Source organism: Peromyscus maniculatus, chromosome 7 (genome assembly GCF_049852395.1).
Source record: "Peromyscus maniculatus bairdii isolate BWxNUB_F1_BW_parent chromosome 7, HU_Pman_BW_mat_3.1, whole genome shotgun sequence".
Classification (NCBI taxonomy): domain Eukaryota; kingdom Metazoa; phylum Chordata; class Mammalia; order Rodentia; family Cricetidae; genus Peromyscus; species Peromyscus maniculatus.
The window spans coordinates 62,715,325-62,733,823 of NC_134858.1; the positions used below are offsets into that span (position 1 = coordinate 62,715,325).

Here is an 18,499-nt window from a genome sequence, read left to right on the forward strand (position 1 = left end):
TGGTTTCCCGGCTTCTTCCCGTGGCTGGCTGCCATGGGCCGAGCCACCAGCTGTGCTATATAAGGCCGGCGGCTGGACTGCTGCAGAGGTGAAGAAGACTTGGACCCCAAGCTAAGAGCCTTGTTCAGGACACGGTGAGCTCCAACCCTCTCACCCCATCCCTGCATCTCACTGCCTGGCTCTGCTCCTACCCTCATCCATAGACATCTCATTGTTCTTTTTTTTTTTTTTTTGCTGGCTGACCACCTCACCCCCCACCCCCCAAAAAAAGACGCCTTTTTCTGCCTGACACTCCTCGTTTGTCCCTTATTATCCAAAGTCGTGCCTCAGGCCTGCCCACCTGAAGTCACGGTCCCCGAAATGGTCCCATCTTGGTCTCTGTACCTTTTCCTCCAGTGGGCCGGCCACTGGGCACTGTCCAGGAGCTCCGGGGAGCATCGATCGGCTGGGGAGCCCGCGTGTCAGGCCTACTGGGAGGAAATGGTGGGATTGTCGAGAGCCTCTCTGCTGGCTGCCAGATGGGAAATGGTTTTTCCACAAGGTGCCTTGGGCCACCCTGGCCTCTCTGACAGCCTTGGAGCTGTCTCTGGCTTTGCAGGCCTGCTCAGAGCCCGGATGCTTGGAGTAGCCTGAACCAACCTGGTACAGCGGTTTCAGGGCTAGACAGTCTGCATTGTGGGTTTGTTCGTCTCCTGAGACATCCAAAAATTTAAGGGATCTTTTTCTTCCAGAAAGGAGACGTTTTCTTGCCATTCCTTCTGCACCGGACTTCGTCATTGAAGGTAACTTTTTTTTTTAAGTCTTTTTCTCTGTAGCTAAGGCCATCCTGGAACTTACTATAATAGCCCAGGCTGGCCTCCAGCTCACAGCCACCTACCTGTCTCAGTCTCCCAAGTGCTGGGATTATAGGTATAAGTCATCATATGCAACTGGAGGGAATGGGTTTTTAGATCAGATTCTGGGTTGACCTTAACTCTGGGGGGAAAAAATACCCAGCTGAGAGGAACCTGGGCCGCTCATGCCCACCCCATAGTTCTTTAACATTATGTCTGGGCATGTTTTCCTCTCCCCGGTCCTGCAGCCCTGACTCTATGTTTCCAGTTATTGGGAGCCCTGGGTTCTCACTGTGCACCCCATCCAGTTCCCTTTAGCTGGCTCCTGGCTGTGGTGCTCCTAGCCAGGTCGAAAACAAACAGGCCAGAATGGGTTCCAGCTGTGGCCCGTGCACATCTGGGAATGTGTTCTTGGAGGTGGTGCGGCTGAGGCATGGGTGACTTTCAGCCTGCCTGTCTACCCTAAGAGGGCCCACTGTGGCTGGGGCCAGGACTGCATGGCCTTAATATGGAGCCACCTGTACAAAACTATGAACCCCATCAAAGGGTAGCGAAACAAAAGCCTGGGTCTTGAAAGTGATCAGTAAGCTACCCAGCAGCCCCTGGAAGTAAGCCAGGCCCTTCTCACTGTCAAGGAACTTCTTTATCTCTATTATCCCTTGTGGCCTGCCTGCTGTGGAACCTGGCACATTTCTACATCTCCCAAACAGCTCGGTTTGGCCGTTCAAGCAGCTATCACTTCAGTAAGACTCCATTCTATCTACCCTTCACCCTGGAGAGTTCAGGAGCTATTTCTGCTGGAGCCGTAAGAGATGTGACTCGGGCTTGGGACGTAGTTTAGTTGGTAGAGTGCTTGCCTAGCTTGAAGGAAGGCCTGGGTTCCATCCCTAGCACCACAAAAGCCAGCACTCAGAAGATGGAAACTGGAGAATCAGAAGTTCAAGATCATCCTTGTGTACACATTGAATTTGAGGCCAGCCTGGGCTACAGGAGACCATGTCTCAAAAAAAAAAAAAAAAAAGTGATCCAGAAGTGTGGGATATGATACCCTTTGCTTCTTTGCAGATCATTGGCTTTATGAAACATCCCTGGGGAGCCACAGGCCCAACTTTGTGAAGCAGTATCACCTATCTGTGACATTTCTACGTGGCCTCGAGGGAAAGATGGCAGCAACCAAGACCTGGGTACTCTCTCTCCTGGTCCTGGAGTTCACCACTGTGCTCGGTATGCACTAAGTCTCAGCTTGCTCCCCCAGCTTCTACTTGCCACAGAGGAGTCGTTTCTGTTCTGGGACCCAGTCATGCATCCGCCTGGCCTGCAGATTTGAGGATGTTTGATAGCTTCTCCTCTGAGATCGTCCTTAGTATTAAAACTCACAGAACAGAATCAAATGGCCAGGATGAGTAGTCACCCATGGGGAGGAAGGAAAAAAGACGGGAAAGTTTCTGTCCCTGTGCACCAAATTTAGCTCTGCGCTTCCTGGCAGCCAGAGCAAAAGGGAGTCACAGGGGAACCACAGAGTTCTCAGAAGCAGGTTTGGGGTTGGTCTGTTTTCAGTTGCTTGAAAATTCTTCTGGCCCTGAAAACTCAGTTTCTTTATACCCTGAAGTCAAGTTGGATGGACACACCAGAAATTGTCCTGGTTTTCTTGTCCTCTGCTCCCGGAGGTGACCCAAAGATCAGAAAGAAGGTGCCTGGCAGAGCTGCTGACGGCCTGAGATGTCTGCAATTTGCGGAGAGCTCTCCCTCTCCCATGTCCCTCGCCTCTTCTCATTTCTAATCACACTGCTGATGCAAAGCCGGCTCACAACCCTTTTAAAGCTGCATGCCCCGCAGGCTCCTGACCACAGACGCAGGAACAAAGGCGGCTCCGCCAGAGTGCCAGCGCTGTGTGTGCCCGCCTCCTGCCTCGCCCTTTCCACCTTGGCAGCTGCTGTTTGTAAAGATGATTAACATTCAGCCATCTGAGGGGAAATCAGATTAGGTTGATTAAAAGGGCTCCCATCACCCCAATTAAGCAGCACAGAGAATTCTGACTTGGCTCCTTGCCTGGGAGTTAATTGCCTTTCAAGGCTTTTGCAGGCCTCGGCTTTCCTTTCTTCTGCTTCTGGAGCCCTCAGCCCAGCTTTATGTAGAGAAGGGCTAGAGAAGGTGGCCCCTGTCCTGAGGGCCCTCTGCTCCTGAGGCTGTGGTCAGAACAGGGAGAATCACTGGCCCAGTAGGTTCACTGAGTCCTTTATGGGATGGTGGATTTCAGTGTCAGCCCGTCAAGAGAAAGGAACAGCCCCCCACCCCCACTCCACCTTTGTGGCAGGCATTGAGCTAGGATAGCTTGCTAACATCTATTCAGTATGTGGCATTGTTCTGAGGATTTTGTGAATGAACTCTTACTGTCCTATTTTTATGAGGACTGGGTCAGGTGGCTTAAATAGCCTGCCCAGGGGTAGTTAGAAAGTGGCCGAGTCTGCAGCCCTCTCCAGAGATACTGGTGTCTCATTTCATGGGACCCTCAGGCCAGCAGGACCTTATGAAGGGGAAATCAGTGTCTCCACTGTATAAGAAAGGAAAATAAGGCTCCATCTTCCCTGGGACAGGTCTAGACTCCCTAGCAGGAGCCTCAACCTACTAGCTACCTGAAGTATCCAATGGCCCCATTTAAAATTTTTATTTATGTATTGACTTATTATTCCTGTGTGTATGTGTGTGGGGAGGTCAGAGAATAACTTGGGGAGTCTGTTCTCTCCTTCCCTGGGATTGAACTCAGGGTTTCAGGCTTGGTAGCAAGCGCCTTTACCTCTCAAGCTATCTCTCTGGCCTTAATTTTTTTTAATTATCATATACTAATTATACATAAGAATGGGTTTCATTATATCATTTTCATATAAGTGTGGTATATCTTGATAAAATTAATTCCCATTGCCCTCTCTTGTCCCCCTTCTACTCCTGCTGACATCCCCTTCTTCCTTTTCTTTCTTTTTTTTTGGGGGGGGGGGTTATGTAGCCTGGTTGACCAGTCTAGCCAAGTGCTGAGATTAAAAGCATGCACCTAGGCTTGGTCTCTCTCTCTCTCTCTCTCTCTCTCTCTCTCTCTCTCTCTCTCTCTCTCTCTCGTTTTTTGTTTTTGTTTTGTTTTGTTTTGTTTTTGAGACAGAGTCTCATGTAGCTTAGGCTGGCCAGGAACTTACTATGTAGCCAAGGCTGTCCTTGAACTTCCGGCACTCCAAGCTCCACTTCCCAGGTGCTGAGATTACATGCATGTAAAAAGTCCAGCTGCTCATCCATTTCTAGAACAAGACTGAAAAAGGAACTGTCATTTGTCAAGCATGCCCTCCATGCCAGCCTCGGTGTGTGTTACGGGAAACAGGCTGAGAAATAAAGCGCGTGGGGAGGTTCACGGCAGTGAGTGGCTGAGTGGGGGATTTGGACCCATGCTCAGGGTTCATGCTGAATCCACCTCTCCAGACCAGCCCTCTGCATCTTCAAACCCTGTGAGGCCTGGCTTCTCTTCTTCTTCTGTCCTTCAGGGAGACAGATGCTTGCCCAGTCAGTGAGAAGAGTCCAGCCTGCGAAGAGGACCTCTAACACCTTTGCCAAGCCTGCTGACTCCCTGGAGAGTGAGTCTCCATCAGAGCAGGGAGAGTTGGGGGGAGGGGGTCTTTCCTGAGCTTACTAGGTCAGTCTCTGAAGCCTGGGGAGGATGTTAGGATTTCATGGAAACTATACTTTAACAAGACACTTGGCTATTCTCACCAGGCAGAAGAGTGTAAGTATAAGAAAGCTCAGAGCCAGGAAGCTGCCCGGTGTGTTCCAGAAACGGGGTGCTTACATGCTAGAGCTGGTGGTGATGGAAGGGGTAGACGAGCGTGGAAAAATAGCGCAGAGTCTCACCGACACCCTCGCTGACTTGCTAAGAGATTTTTGTGCCAGGGAATGCTGTGGTCCAAGCCACATGGAAAAAGCTTACCCTATGTAGAGTGTTAGAAAGGGGTAGAATGGGAGAAAGAGATTAGACAGAAGTCCCTAGCATGGTCCGCCAGGCTGGTGAGAGCTGGGATGGAGGAAGGATTGAAGAGTTGGGGGTGAAATAAGGCGGGCGGGGTGGGGGTGGGAAATGGGCATTGACTAGAAACAGGGCGGGTTCTCCCGGATGCATCAGGAAAGGATAGATGGAGTTCACCTGCTCTTCAGGGACGGTTCCTCCTCAACCTAGCTCTGTCTCTCAGGTCCTGGTGAGTGGACAACTTGGTTTAACATCGACCACCCAGGTGGGCAGGGTGACTATGAGCGATTGGATGCTATTCGCTTCTACTATGGGGAGCGTGTGTGTGCCCGTCCCCTGCGGCTAGAGGCCCGGACCACTGACTGGATGCCTGCGGGCAGCACTGGCCAGGTGGTCCATGGCAGCCCCCGTGAGGGCTTCTGGTGCCTCAACAGGGAGCAGAGACCAGGCCAGAACTGCTCCAATTATACAGTGCGCTTCCTCTGCCCACCAGGTGAGTCGGAATGGCCCCAGCCCTTGCCTCTGGGCAGCCTTGGCCCAGGAGAGGCCAGGATCCGAATAGCACATACCTGCATAGGCTCCCAGTCTCTTAACAGCTACAGAGTCTCATTAGTGCGATAAGGGCCCCAGAACTGCTCCAGCCGACCTGCTGTGTTGCATTCCAGTGGCCCAGTAGGAAAGGTGGCATTCGGAGTCTAACTTCTGGGGTTTGACTCTAGTTTACTGTGTACAACTGTGTTGTTTATTTATTTATTATTTACCTTTGTGGTACTGGGGATTGGACCCAGGACATTACGCTAGGCAAAGCCCTCTGCTACTGAGCTACATCTCCAGCCTTCTGCCCATTTATTTATTTATTTGTTTGTTTATTTATTTATTTATTTATTTATTTTTTAAATAATGAGATAGGGTTTCACTAAGTTGCCCAGGCAGGTCTTACAACATGTGATTCTCCGGCCTCTGTCCTAAGTAGCTGGGATTATAAATATAGGAAAACAAGCCTAGAGCAACTGTATGCCTATAGGCCAGGCTGGCCCTGAACTTCCTATGTAGACTTTGGATGACCTTGAACTTCAGATCCTCCTGATGGTGCCAGCTCCCAAGTGCTGGGACTCTAGGCACGTAGCACCCAGGCCTGGGGGCTGGGTCTCCAAGCCACAGCCGGATGTGTATCAGGCAAGCATTCTATGAGCTGCATCTCCAGTCCTCTTCCCTCCTCCTTCTTTTTTGGGGGGGCAGGGGAGGGGAGGAAGTAGGGTCTAGCCCTAGTTTGCCTGGGAATCATTATGTAGCCCAGGCTATCCTTGAACTCCTGACCCTCCTGCCTCTCTCCAGAATGTTGAGATTACAGCCATGTTCCTCTATGCCCAGCTGCAAGTGTGTATCTTAGACAAGTTTTTGAGGGTCCTTAGTCTTATGTTCTCACATGTTCCTCAGTGTGAGGGATTCGACCTAGGGTCCTTCATATACTAGGCAAGTGCTCTTTCACAGAGCTGCACTCCTAGTCCTCTTAAAACACTTTTTCTGTATTTTTGTTTTGAGAGAATCTTGGTAAATTACCCAGGCTGGCCTTAAACTCATGATCCTTCTGTTAGGGGATTATAGCTATTGGCCTCTTACATGTGGAACAGGAGTAACAGTGTATCTCAAGGGTTTAACATTTTTAGTTTTTTTTTTTCTTTTTTTTAAAGCTTTGCTATAAAGTCTCACTGCATAGTTTAGGCTGGCCTCAAACTTACTAGTAGCTCAAACTAGCCCCTATAATCATCCGACTCAGCTTTCCAAGTGCTGTCTGTCCCTCCATTCATGGGGGTTTTGATGAAGCTTACGTGAGATAATAATTAATGAGGCAGTTGAGCCCAGGTTCACTAAATGTCAACTGCTGCTACAATTTCTGTGTGCAAGATGCTGGCTACCCTTATTATTCAACCTTGGCAATTGACCTTGAGACATTGCTATCTCAACAGGCCACATGAGGCTTAGAGAAGTCAAGTTAGCCTACCAGCTAAGTGCTACACAGGGATTTGAATCACATCCATGTTTGCAGAATCCATGTTCTTTATATTCCATTCTGTCCACACAGTGGACAGTGCAGATATTAAGTGACCTGCTGCAGGCCTGGACTCTGGACGGGCACCCTGCCCCTGGGGCTCTACCTGTCGATTCAGACTGATGCTGCAGAACCAGGAGCCTGTGATAGTTTTATGCTGTTGGGAGCCCAGCTGTTCTCTCCAGTGAGGGCTGAGCCTCCTTTTTATGCACAGGCTGTAGGAGAGAAGTGAGGACATAGGCAGGAGTCTGGCTATTTGGGTCACTGTGAACTACAGGCCCTGAATTCCCAGGGAGCCTGTCTTCAGGGAGCATGTGGTTGTTTTCACACTAGTGGAGGATGCTGCCCCTGCCCCAACATAGGTCCAAAGACAACAGTGAAGGACAAAAACAAAACAAAAAAACAAAAAACCTTTCACCCATATGTTGCCTCTGTGCAAGTTAGAAACATTACTTCCTCAAGACTCTTAACTTCCCTTGTTAGGGAAAAAAAAATCACTGTAGGGCTGGGGTGTAGCTCAGTTGGTCAAGTGCTGGCTTAGCATCCACAAAGCAATAAATAGGTTTAGGTTTCGTCTCCAGCAATACCTAAACTGGATATGTGGTAGTCTGCCTCCTTATAGTTACAGTAATCAGAAGGTAGAGGCAGGAGGATCAGATGTTGGAGGCCAGTCTTGGTTACATGAGACTGTCTCAAAAATTGCTTTTAGTTCATTGAAATAAATAGAAATATCAGTGAGGCTTCTGATGTCAACAGGGACCTTGTGCTCCCACACCAGAGAAGAAACACTCGTGGGGTCAGACGTCCTGACCCAATCCCCCGGGGGAGAAAGTGACTTCTGCTGCTCTCATCTTCCAGGGTCCTTGCGAGGAGATACAGAGCACATCTGGAGTGCTTGGTCTCCCTGGAGCAAATGCTCAGCTGCCTGTGGTCACACCGGGGTCCAGACCCGTACCCGCACGTGCTTGGCACAGACAATGTCACTGTGCAGTGAGGCCACCGAGGAGGGCCAGCTCTGTGTGAGCCAGGCCTGCACAGGTACCTGCCTCCCCCTGCTCACTGGGCTTCTGTGATAGGGGAGGTTGAAATAGCCTGAAGGATGGGCTAGGGGGTCAGTGAAAGATGGAGTCATTCCTTCCCTCATCTATCCCTAACTGAGCAGGTCATTTGCTCTGATGGGAGACATACAAGACAGCTAGGAACACAGGGCATTGTCAATTATCACAGCTTAAGAAATCAGCTGGGCAGTGGGGGTGCATGCCTTTAATCCCAGCATTTGGGAGGCAGAGGCAGATAGATCTCTGAGTTCAAGACCAACCTGGTCTACAGGACAGCCAGGACTACACAGAGAAAACCTGTCTTGAACCCTACACACACACACACACACACACACACACACACACACACACACACGCACACGCACACGCACACACATACACAAAACAAAAGAAGAAAGAAAGAATGAGAGAGAGAGAGAGAGAGAAAGAGAGAGAGAGAGAGAGAGAGAGAGAGAGAGAGAGAGAGAGAGAGAGAGGAGAAAGTCGGGTGGTGGTGGCGCACACCTTTAATCCCAGCACTTGGGAGGCAAAGGCAGGCGGATCTCTGTGAGTTTGAGGCCAGCCTGGTCTACAGAGCGAGTTCCAGGACAGGCTCCAAAGCTATACAGAGAAACCCTGTCTCGAAAATCAATCAAACAAACAAACAAACAAAACAAAAAAGAAAGAAAGAGAGAGAGAGAGAGAGAGAGAGAGAGAGAGAGAGAGAGAGAGAGAGAAAGAAAGAAAGAAAGAAAGAAAGAAAGAAAGAAAGAAAGAAAGAAAGAAAGAAAGAAAGAAAGAAAGAAAGAAAGAAGGAAAAGAAGCCAGAAGTTGTAGAGAGGAAGTTTCCTGGGCTAAATCTGAAGGGTGAATAGGAATTAGTTGGACAGGCAGTAAGGAGGAGTTAAGAAAGACCCAAGGAGGAAAGGAAGGATGTGTGAGCATCCAGGCTGGGAGAGGAGGGAAGATGGGTCGGAATCCATAAAGCCCTGCTGATATGGCTCCTTGTCCCACAGCCTGTGACCTGACCTGCCCCATGGGCCAGGTAAATGCTGACTGTGATGCCTGCATGTGCCAGGACTTCATGCTTCATGGAGCCATCTCCCTCCCTGGAGGTGCCCCAGCTCCGGGGGCCACTGTCTACCTGCTGGCCAAGGCACCAAAGATGCTGACCCAGACAGACAGCAGTGGGAGGTTCCGAGTTCCCGGCTTGTGTCCTGATGGCAAGAGCATCCTGAAAATCACCAAGACCAAGTTTGCTCCGATTGTACTCACGATGCCCAAGACTAGCCTGAAGTCGGGCACCATCAACGCAGAGTTTGTGAGGGCAGGTGACTAAGTGCCCTGTGGTAGGAGGGTTACAAAGTTGAAAGCTCCTTCCCCGGCTCACTCAGTGTAAAATCTTTGCTATGACCCACAAGCCCGATCTCCTCCGGCTTTCCCTAATTTTTTTTTCTTTATTCCTACTGTGCAGAATCAATCCGTTATAGCCACAATGGCTTCTTTGTCTGCTTCTCAAATATAGATCCATCCCTGCCTCCGGGCTTCGGCACTTGCTGTGTGTACTCAGGGTAGAGTGTTCTTCCACTAGATATTCATAGGTCCAGCACCCTGAGGCATGAGGATTCCCTGACTACCTTGTCTAAAATAGTCCATTACCACAAAGGTTTGTACGTCCCAGAGGAGCTTGGGAAGCTCAGAAATGGTGTAGAATAGTTAAAAACAAAAACAAAACAAAACAAAAAGTCTGTCCTGCTGGGGGCAGAAGATCATGAATAGTGCACAAGTGAGCCACTTAGTTCTATCCTTTGCAGCACTTAAGAGTGTGGCTGGCACCAGGTCCCAGCATTCTCCACTGTCCCCTCCAGATGCTACCAGAGAAGTTTATGGGAACAGGTCCCAGATGGAGAGGGTAGAGGAGGGGAATCTACTGGTGGTCAATTCCTTTGGGTATTAGGGGAGGCACCAGAGATGGGCAGGGGGTAGGATAAAGCCATACAATTTCAATACCACCGCAGACCCTGAGGAAGCTGGGCTCTCCAGAGCCTGTCACAAAGTAAGAAACCCAGACACCGTTTCTCATCTTCTCCCCCAGAGACTCCGTACATTGTAATGAACCCGGAGACGAAAGCTCGGCGGGCCGGGCAGAGTGTATCTTTGTGCTGCAAGGCCACGGGGAAACCCAGTCCAGACAAGTACTTCTGGTGTGTATTCTCTCAGCCACCCTCCCCAGTTCTCTCTGAAATCGGGGCTTGCTCGCCTTGTGTCTAGACCAAACCGTAGCAATGGCTCATAGAATAAAGGCGTATGTGGGCCACTGGTGCAGAGCCTGAATAATGGCGTTTACAAGTCGGGGGGGGGGGGTCTGCAGGGTTGTTGCCCAGACAACCAGCTAGTCCTCCTACACCTCAAAGCTCAGCTCACTCTCCCAAAATATCTCTCTCTCTCTCTCTCTCTCTCTCTCTCTCTCTCTCTCTCTCTGAGATTGGATTTCTCTATGTAGCCCTGGCTCTCCTGGAACTTGATCTGTACATCAAGCTGGCCTCAATTTCACAGATTCACACCTCTGCCTCCTGACTGCACCACCATGCCTGTCTCCAAAATGTCTCTTGACCTTAGTTAGGGTCCCAACATGCATGTTCTTATACCAATCAGCAAGATTCTTCAGTTCTGCTTCCCCCAGCAAGGTCAGAATCCCCAGTGCTAGGGCTGAGTTCTTTGCCCTCCAATAAGCACATATAGCCACCAGCTTGTTTAGAATGCCAACAGTTCTGGGAGGTCAGTTGGAGATCAGTGCTCTTGTTATACAGAGCAGGAAGCTGTAATGCAGAGAGGTGAGAGGATTTGTCTAAAGATCCCCCATCAATTAAGAGGTGGGGCTGGGGCTCAGAAGCAGTTTCCCAACTCCCAGCCAACCAGGTGCTCTTGGGCAAGCCAAGTGAAAGTGAACCATCCCCAGTCCCCTGCTTCCTGGCACATCTTCAGGTTTACCTCTCCTCTTGTGGCCCACTGGGGCTCTACCTCTGCATCCTTATAGGTACCACAACAACACGTTGCTGGATCCCTCCCTCTACAAGCATGAGAGCAAGCTGGTGCTGAGGAACCTGCAGCAGGACCAGGCAGGGGAGTACTTCTGTAAGGCACAGAGTGATGCTGGGGCCGTGAAGTCCAAGGTTGCCCAGCTGACGGTTATCGGTAAGCCTGTGTGGGTCTCAGGGGTCCTGGGTCTACATCAGGGCTGGCTGAGTACTGCAGTCAGCATCACTGGGCAGGAAAAGCTTGGGGTTTTCTATGATGTGTACAGTACCAGGCCCTCTGGGATATAATGAAGAGCTACGTCTTGCTGTCGTAGCACCATCATTTGAGGTGTGTGTGTGTGTGTGTGTGTGTGTGTGTGTGTGTGTGTGTGTGTATAGAAATGTAAATAAAATTCAATCAAGACAAAAACATCTAGGGTCTGGGAATGTTTCTCAGTTGGTACAGTAATTGTCTAGCATGTAGACAATAATGAAGCCCTTGGTTCAGTTCCCAGCACTGCAAAAACCCAGAAGATGAAAGCAGGGGGTCAGAAGGTCACAATCATCAGCAGCTACATAATCAGTTTGAGATAGCTTTGGCTACATGAGATCCTGTCAACTTGCCCCTGAAATTCAGAAAAACGTAGCTAAAATAGGAGCCCAGGCCCTAATGACAAGAAATAGATACCTTCCAGGTAGCTAAGGCATGGTAGCACATGCCTGTAATCCCAGAATTCGGGAGGTAAGGGGAAGATCAGGAATTCAAGGTCATCTTCTCATATGGTGGGTTCAAGGCTAGCCCTGACTATATGAGACTTTATCTCAAAAATCCAGCCCTCCTCCAAAAGTAAAACCCCCCAAACTGATATTGTGCAGTGACCCCCAGGAGTCTGATTTTTGTCTGAGGTGTGGCCTGGACATGCATGGCTTCAAAGCTCCTCACTTCATTCTGCTTTGCAGTGAAGGTTGGCCAGTCCTGATCTTAGAGAAGCCTCAGCACAGTGTGTGGAGGGAGAAGTGGTATGGATTGTGGGGCTACAGAAGCAGGGGACTGAGCACGTGTTATACGAAAGGGTGACCTGATTAAAGCTGGCTTCTAAAAGAAAACTGGAGGGGCAAGGACTTCAAGCCAAAGGCCTATCAAACCTGTCTTGGACAGTGAGGGGAAGAGGATATCTTAGGAACTGGCCAAAATGGAATAAAACAAAGCAGAGGAAATGAAAATTCATTGGAAGAATTATGGAATATTTCATAGACTCCAAGAAAATTGAGCAACAGACCTCAGAACAGACAAGGCAAAGGGCCTTTAGTGAGGAAGCGAGGAGTGTGCCAGCTGTCACAGCAACACACCCTGTTGCCACAGTGATCCTTTCATGATGCTTTCCTATTCGGAAGTTCAGTTGACAGATAACGACGGCATATTCCTTCCAAATATGTGTGTACACTGCTTTAAGTTTAACGTAAAGGGGAACTAAAGAGAAAATGGTGTCAATGTGAAATAGAATTGTGTCAATAGCTAAAAGCTTTGGCACAATAACTAAGAAGATAGAGAGAGCTGACATCTGTGTTTACTCAAGAGTGACCATGGATGTGACCTATAAAGGTTGATGGGTACAGAGGTGGAATCCCAGTGGTTTAGTCTTTGAATACTACTATTATAAAGACATCTGTTTTTTTCAATTGAGAAACAATTCTGGGCATTGTTCCAAGCTAAGCAAAGTTGAGTCTTATATTGATTCATGTGGTAGTTGAAGTCTTGAGAACTTCAGTGTATGGTAGAGGCCATGAGGAAAACACCAGGCTGCCATTACTTTAAACAGGGCTTGTTTTTGTTTGTTTGTTTTTGGTTTTGTTTACTTGTTTGTTTTGAGACAAGGTTTTATATAGCCCAGGCTGGCCTCAAACCCATTATATGGCCAAGAATGACCTTGAGTTTATGATCCTTCTGCCTCTACCTCCCAAGTGCTAGGATTATAAGTGTGTGTCACCATGCCCAGGTAAAACAGGGTTTCTGGGGTTACAGAGATGGCTCAGTGGTTAAAAGCACTGGCTACTCTTCCAGAGGATCCAGGTTCTATTCCTACAAGGTAACTTAAAACCATCTGTAACTCCAGTTCCAGGAGATCCAATGCAATCTTCTGGCCTCCATGGACAGTCTTCTGGCCTCTGTAGGCACAGAAACACACAGGCAAAACACCCATGTATACAAAATAAAAACAACAAAAACAGGGTTTCTGCCTACATGAATGTTTCCTGAGATGCATGAAAATCCCTGAGGATGCAGGAAGTGCCAATCATTGCAGGACATGGGTCATGAACAGCTCCTTTCTCTTATTTGCCGGCAACGCCTCCGATTTTGCTGATAATCTCAAAACACCCTCACACATTTTCAAGATCCCTCCGTTGAGAACTGCTGTTGTTTCCCCGTGCATGTATAAAACAGTTAATAATAGCTGTCCCATATCCCCAAGAAAGTTCTGGGAGAGTCAGGGCTGCAGATATATAAGTCCTTTGAAAACTGTAGAAAGGAAGGGATATGGCTCAGTGGTAGAGCAATTGTCTAGCATACACAAGGCACTGGGTTCAATTCCCAGCACTACCAACACACACACACACACACACACACACACACACACACACACACACACACACCAAGCTGGCTTGGAGGCACATACTTAGCGATCCCAGCACTTGGGTGGTAGAGGCAGAAGGATCATGAATTTAAGATCATCCTAGGCTACAGCACAAGCTTGAGGCCAACCTGGGCTATGTGAGACCCTGTCTCAACAAAACAAAAACAAAATCAAGAGAGGAGAGAGAGAGGAGAGAGAGAGAGAGAGAGAGAGAGAGAGAGAGAGAGAGAGAGAGAGAGAGAGAACACATTGAGTTGAAGTACTCTGTGTAAGACAGGAATTTCCCGTTTAACATCCATACCGTTTCTTCTTTAGCACATGATGAGAGTCCTTGCAACCCGACCCCTGAGAGCTATCTTATCCGGCTGCCCCACGACTGCTTCCAGAATGCCACCAACTCCTTCTACTACGATGTAGGCCGCTGCCCGATCAAGACCTGTGCTGGGCAGCAAGACAATGGGATCCGGTGCCGGGATGCTGTGGAGAATTGTTGTGGCATCTCCAGAACAGAGGAGAGGGAGATCCAGTGCAGTGGGTACACACTACCCACCAAGGTGGCCATGGAGTGCAGCTGCCAGCGATGTGCAGAGACACGGAGCATCGTGAGGGGCCGAGTCAGTGCCGCTGACAACGGGGAGCCCATGCGCTTTGGCCATGTGTACATGGGGAATAACCGTGTGAGCATGACTGGGTACAAGGGCACATTCACCCTCCACATCCCCCAGGATACGGAGAGGCTAGTGCTCACATTTGTTGACAGGCTGCAGAAGTTTGTCAATACTACCAAAGTGCTGCCCTTCAACAGAAAGGGGAGTGCGGTGTTCCATGAGATCAAGATGCTGCGGCAGAAAGAGCCCATCACATTGGAAGCCATGGAAACCAACATTATCCCCCTGGGAGAGGTGGCTGGTGAAGACCCTGTGGCTGAACTGGAGATTCCATCCAGAAGTTTCTATAGGCAGAATGGGGAGCCCTTCACAGGAAAGGTGAAGGCCAGCGTGACCTTCCTGGATCCTCGGAATATTTCCACGGCCACAGCTGCCCAGAGTGACCTGAACTTCATCAATGATGATGGAGACACCTTTCCCCTTCGAACATACGGCATGTTCTCAGTGGACTTCAGAGACGAGGCCACTTCTGAATCACTGAATGCTGGCAAGGTGAAGGTCCACCTTGACTCGACCCAGGTCAAGATGCCAGAGCACGTGCCAGCCATGAAACTCTGGTCGCTCAACCCAGACACGGGACTGTGGGAAGAGGAAGGCGATTTCAAATTTGAAAGCCAGAGGAGGAACAAGAGGGAAGAGAGAACCTTCCTAGTGGGCAACATGGAGATCCGAGAGAGAAGGCTCTTTAACCTGGACGTCCCTGAAAGCCGAAGGTGCTTCATCAAGGTGAGAACTTACCGGAGCGAGAGGTTCTTGCCCAGTGAGCAAATCCAGGGGGTTGTAGTCTCAGTGATCAATCTGGAGCCCAGAACTGGCTTCTCATCTAACCCCAGGGCCTGGGGCCGATTTGACAGCGTCATCACAGGCCCCAATGGGGCCTGCCTGCCTGCCTTCTGTGATGACCAGTCCCCTGACGCTTACTCCGTCTATGTCTTGGCAAGCCTTTCCGGAGAAGAATTAGAGGCAGTAGCGTCTTCTCCTAAATTCAACCCAAATGCAATTGGTGTCCCTCAACCCTACCTCAACAAACTTAAATACCGTCGGACCGACCATGAGGACCCACGGGTTAAAAAGACGGCTTTCCAAATCAGTATGGCCAAGCCGAGACCTAACTCAGCTGAAGAGAGCAATGGACCCATCTATGCCTTTGAGAACCTTCGGGCGTGTGAAGAGGCACCGCCCAGTGCGGCCCACTTCCGGTTCTATCAGATTGAAGGGGATCGCTATGACTACAACACTGTTCCTTTCAATGAAGATGACCCCATGAGCTGGACTGAAGACTACCTGGCATGGTGGCCCAAGCCAATGGAGTTCAGGGCCTGCTATATCAAGGTAAAGATTGTGGGGCCCCTGGAGGTGAATGTACGATCCCGCAACATGGGGGGCACCCACCGGCAGACCGTGGGGAAGCTCTATGGGATCCGAGATGTGAAGAGTACTCGGGACAGAGACCAGCCTAATGTCTCATCCGCCTGCCTGGAGTTCAAGTGCAGTGGAATGCTCTATGACCAAGACCGTGTAGACCGCACGTTAGTGAAGGTCATCCCCCAGGGCAGCTGCCATCGGGCCAGTGTTAACTCGATGCTGCATGAGTACCTGGTCAACCACCTTCCACTAGCAGTCAACAATGACACCAGTGAGTATACCATGCTGGCACCCCTGGACCCCCTGGGCCATAATTACGGTATCTACACGGTCACTGACCAGGACCCTCGTACAGCTAAAGAGATTGCACTTGGCCGGTGTTTTGATGGCACTTCCGATGGCTCCTCCAGAATCATGAAGAGCAATGTGGGAGTTGCCCTGACCTTTAACTGCGCAGAGAGGCAGGTGGGCCGCCAGAGTGCCTTCCAGTACCTCCAAAGCTCGCCGGCCAGGTCCCCAGCTGCAGGCACTGTCCAAGGAAGAGCACCCTCCATGAGGCAGCAACGTGCAAGCAGGGGTGGCCTGCCCCGGCGTGAAGGAGTGGTCCCCCGGAGGTTTTCTGGGGTTGCTCAACAACCTCTGAGCAACTAAGTCTTGTGGGTCTTCATAGTCCTCCCTGTCCACCTCAGGTGACAGCTGTTGTGAGACTTTCGAACGAATTGTCACTTGTTAATTTAAACACATCTGTTTTGGTGCATCTTGCTTCTCTGTACCTTTACTTATTGTCTCTGTCTCATGATGCTGGTTGGCAGATGGCTCCCAGGATGACAAAATAAAGATCCTTTTTTTAAAAAAAGAAACAAAAGGAATGGGTAAACTTCTGCAACATTGGCTCTTCATTTTGCTGTGACTGCAAACACACTTCTTTTGTATGGTTTTACCAGCCTCTATACTAATGATAATTTAATACAAGTGAAACAAATGAACAGTCTAAAGCATATTTCTTGGCCATGTTCCACAAAAATGTAAGCAAAGCCTTTGTCAAAATTCGTATATATAAATGGCGGTCAAATAAGGAAATAAACGATAATATTTTTACTTGAAATGCAATTAACATTTCTTTTTAAAATTTATTTAATATATAATTTATTTTATTTTATTTTTTTTTTTTCGAGACAGGGTTTCTCTGTGTAGCTTTGCGCCTTTCCTGGAACTCACTTGGTAGCCCAGGCTGGCCTCGAACTCACAGAGATCCGCCTGCCTCTGCCTCCCGAGTGCTGGGATTAAAGGCGTGCGCCACCAACGCCCGGCTTATAATTTATTTTTATTTTATGTTCATTGGTGTTTTGCCTGTGTGTATGTCTGTGAGAGGGTGTCAGAAGCCCTGGAACTGGAATTACAGATAGGTGTGAGGTGTGAGTTGTCATGTGTGTGCTGGGAATTGAACCAGGGTCCTCTGGAGGAGCAGCCAGTGCCCCTAACCACTGAGCCATCTTTCCAGTCCTTTAACATTTATTTCTTGGGCAAATTTGGGACTCTGGTATACATGTAATTGTAGGTGATTGAAGATTTTTTTTTTATGTGTATGTGTGTGTAACTGTGTGTATAGGTGCCCAAGAAGTTCAGAGGGCATCAGATTCCCTGAAGCTGGAGTTAGAGGTGGTTTTAAGCCATCTGATGTGAGAGCAGAACCAGGGCACTCTGTGAGGCTGATAGGCACTCCTAAGTGCTGAGCCATCTCTCCAGCCTCCAAGGATATTGAATGGAGGGTATCACAGTTTCTCCAGCTCTGGGAAGAATGTCTCTTAGTCCCCACAGTTACATCCAATTGTTAATTGTCTATATTTCTCTTTTGAGACAGGGTTTCTTGTAGTGAATTCTGGCCTCAAATTTACTATAAGCTTAGGATGACCTTGAACTCCTGGCATTTCCGCCTTCATCCCCCAAGTACTGGGATTAGGGACAAACACCACTGCACCTAGTTTTATGCGGTGCTGGGGGTCAAACCCATGCATGACTTTATGCATGCCGGGCAAGCCCTCTACAAACTGAGCGACACCCTCAGTCCTGTGTGTGCCCCTTTATAGTTGCTTTTGTTCTTGTTCTTGCCCGCAGAGAAAGGGCAGATGTCCACGAATGCGCAGTCTGTGCTTTGGCTTTGAGGCTGCCATGCTGACCGGCAGCCTTTAAATTACGCCAGATGTTCAGAGCACAGGGGTGTTGGAAAGCAGGGCCAAGGTGCAAGGCCCAGTGTCCCTAAGTTACAGGGCTGGGCACCCCCAGCCGTCACATTTCTTCTCTTAGCTCATATTTTCCATTTTCAGAGAAAAGCAGAGATTCCTGGAGTTGTGAGCCTGTTCTGGGCTCCTAAACAAGACTTAAAAATATGTCCCAATTTTTGTCTTTTTTTTTTTTTTTTTTTTTTTTTTTTTTTTTTCTGCATGACGGAGATTATACAATAGCTGGCCTAGGATCTGGCCTTCTGGCCAAGTGGTCCTTTGGCTTCTCCCAAGTCTGTTGTCTCATTCAGCTGGTCTGGCTGACCTTGCTCCAAACGGCAGGCTTTCTCTTTCTCTGTGTTCAAGTTCTTCCACAGACACCCCGCTTTTCTAGACTGCAGGCCTCTGATGTGGGTAACACCCCCTCTCCCTGGAGTGAAACAATGGGTCTACACGATTTGGTTTTCGGTTTAAACAGTTTAAAATAGTGGGCATGGGAGCACACAAGCTTAAATTGGATTCCAGCCTTTGGGAGGTGGAGGCCGGAGAACCAGGAGCTCAAGACCAGCCTAAGCTTCAAAGTAAGGCTATCCTGGGCTACATAAGCTCCGGCTTGAAAAATCAGAACCAAACAACCAGTCAGGAGGTGGGAAGCGGAACTGGGATGGAATTGAAAC

General features: G+C 49.2%; 1 protein-coding gene across 2 annotated transcripts; it reads left to right on the forward strand.

Moving 5' to 3' along the window:
* Positions 1 to 16,708, forward strand: Cilp (cartilage intermediate layer protein). 2 transcript variants are annotated; one of them, XM_006979335.4, is made up of 10 exons: positions 1 to 134; positions 732 to 782; positions 1,899 to 2,057; positions 4,358 to 4,447; positions 5,057 to 5,326; positions 7,742 to 7,921; positions 8,937 to 9,251; positions 10,016 to 10,124; positions 10,958 to 11,115; positions 13,886 to 16,708. In XM_006979335.4, the coding sequence occupies exons 3-10, from the start codon at positions 1,997 to 1,999 to the stop codon at positions 16,252 to 16,254; spliced, it is 3,552 nt and encodes a 1,183-aa protein (XP_006979397.1). In that variant the 5' UTR covers positions 1 to 134; positions 732 to 782; positions 1,899 to 1,996; the 3' UTR covers positions 16,255 to 16,708. The 2 variants fall into 2 exon arrangements, with proteins under 2 accessions (XP_006979397.1, XP_006979399.1); XM_006979337.4 differs by lacking the exon at positions 5,057 to 5,326.
* The last annotated feature ends 1,791 nt before the right edge of the window (positions 16,709 to 18,499 follow it).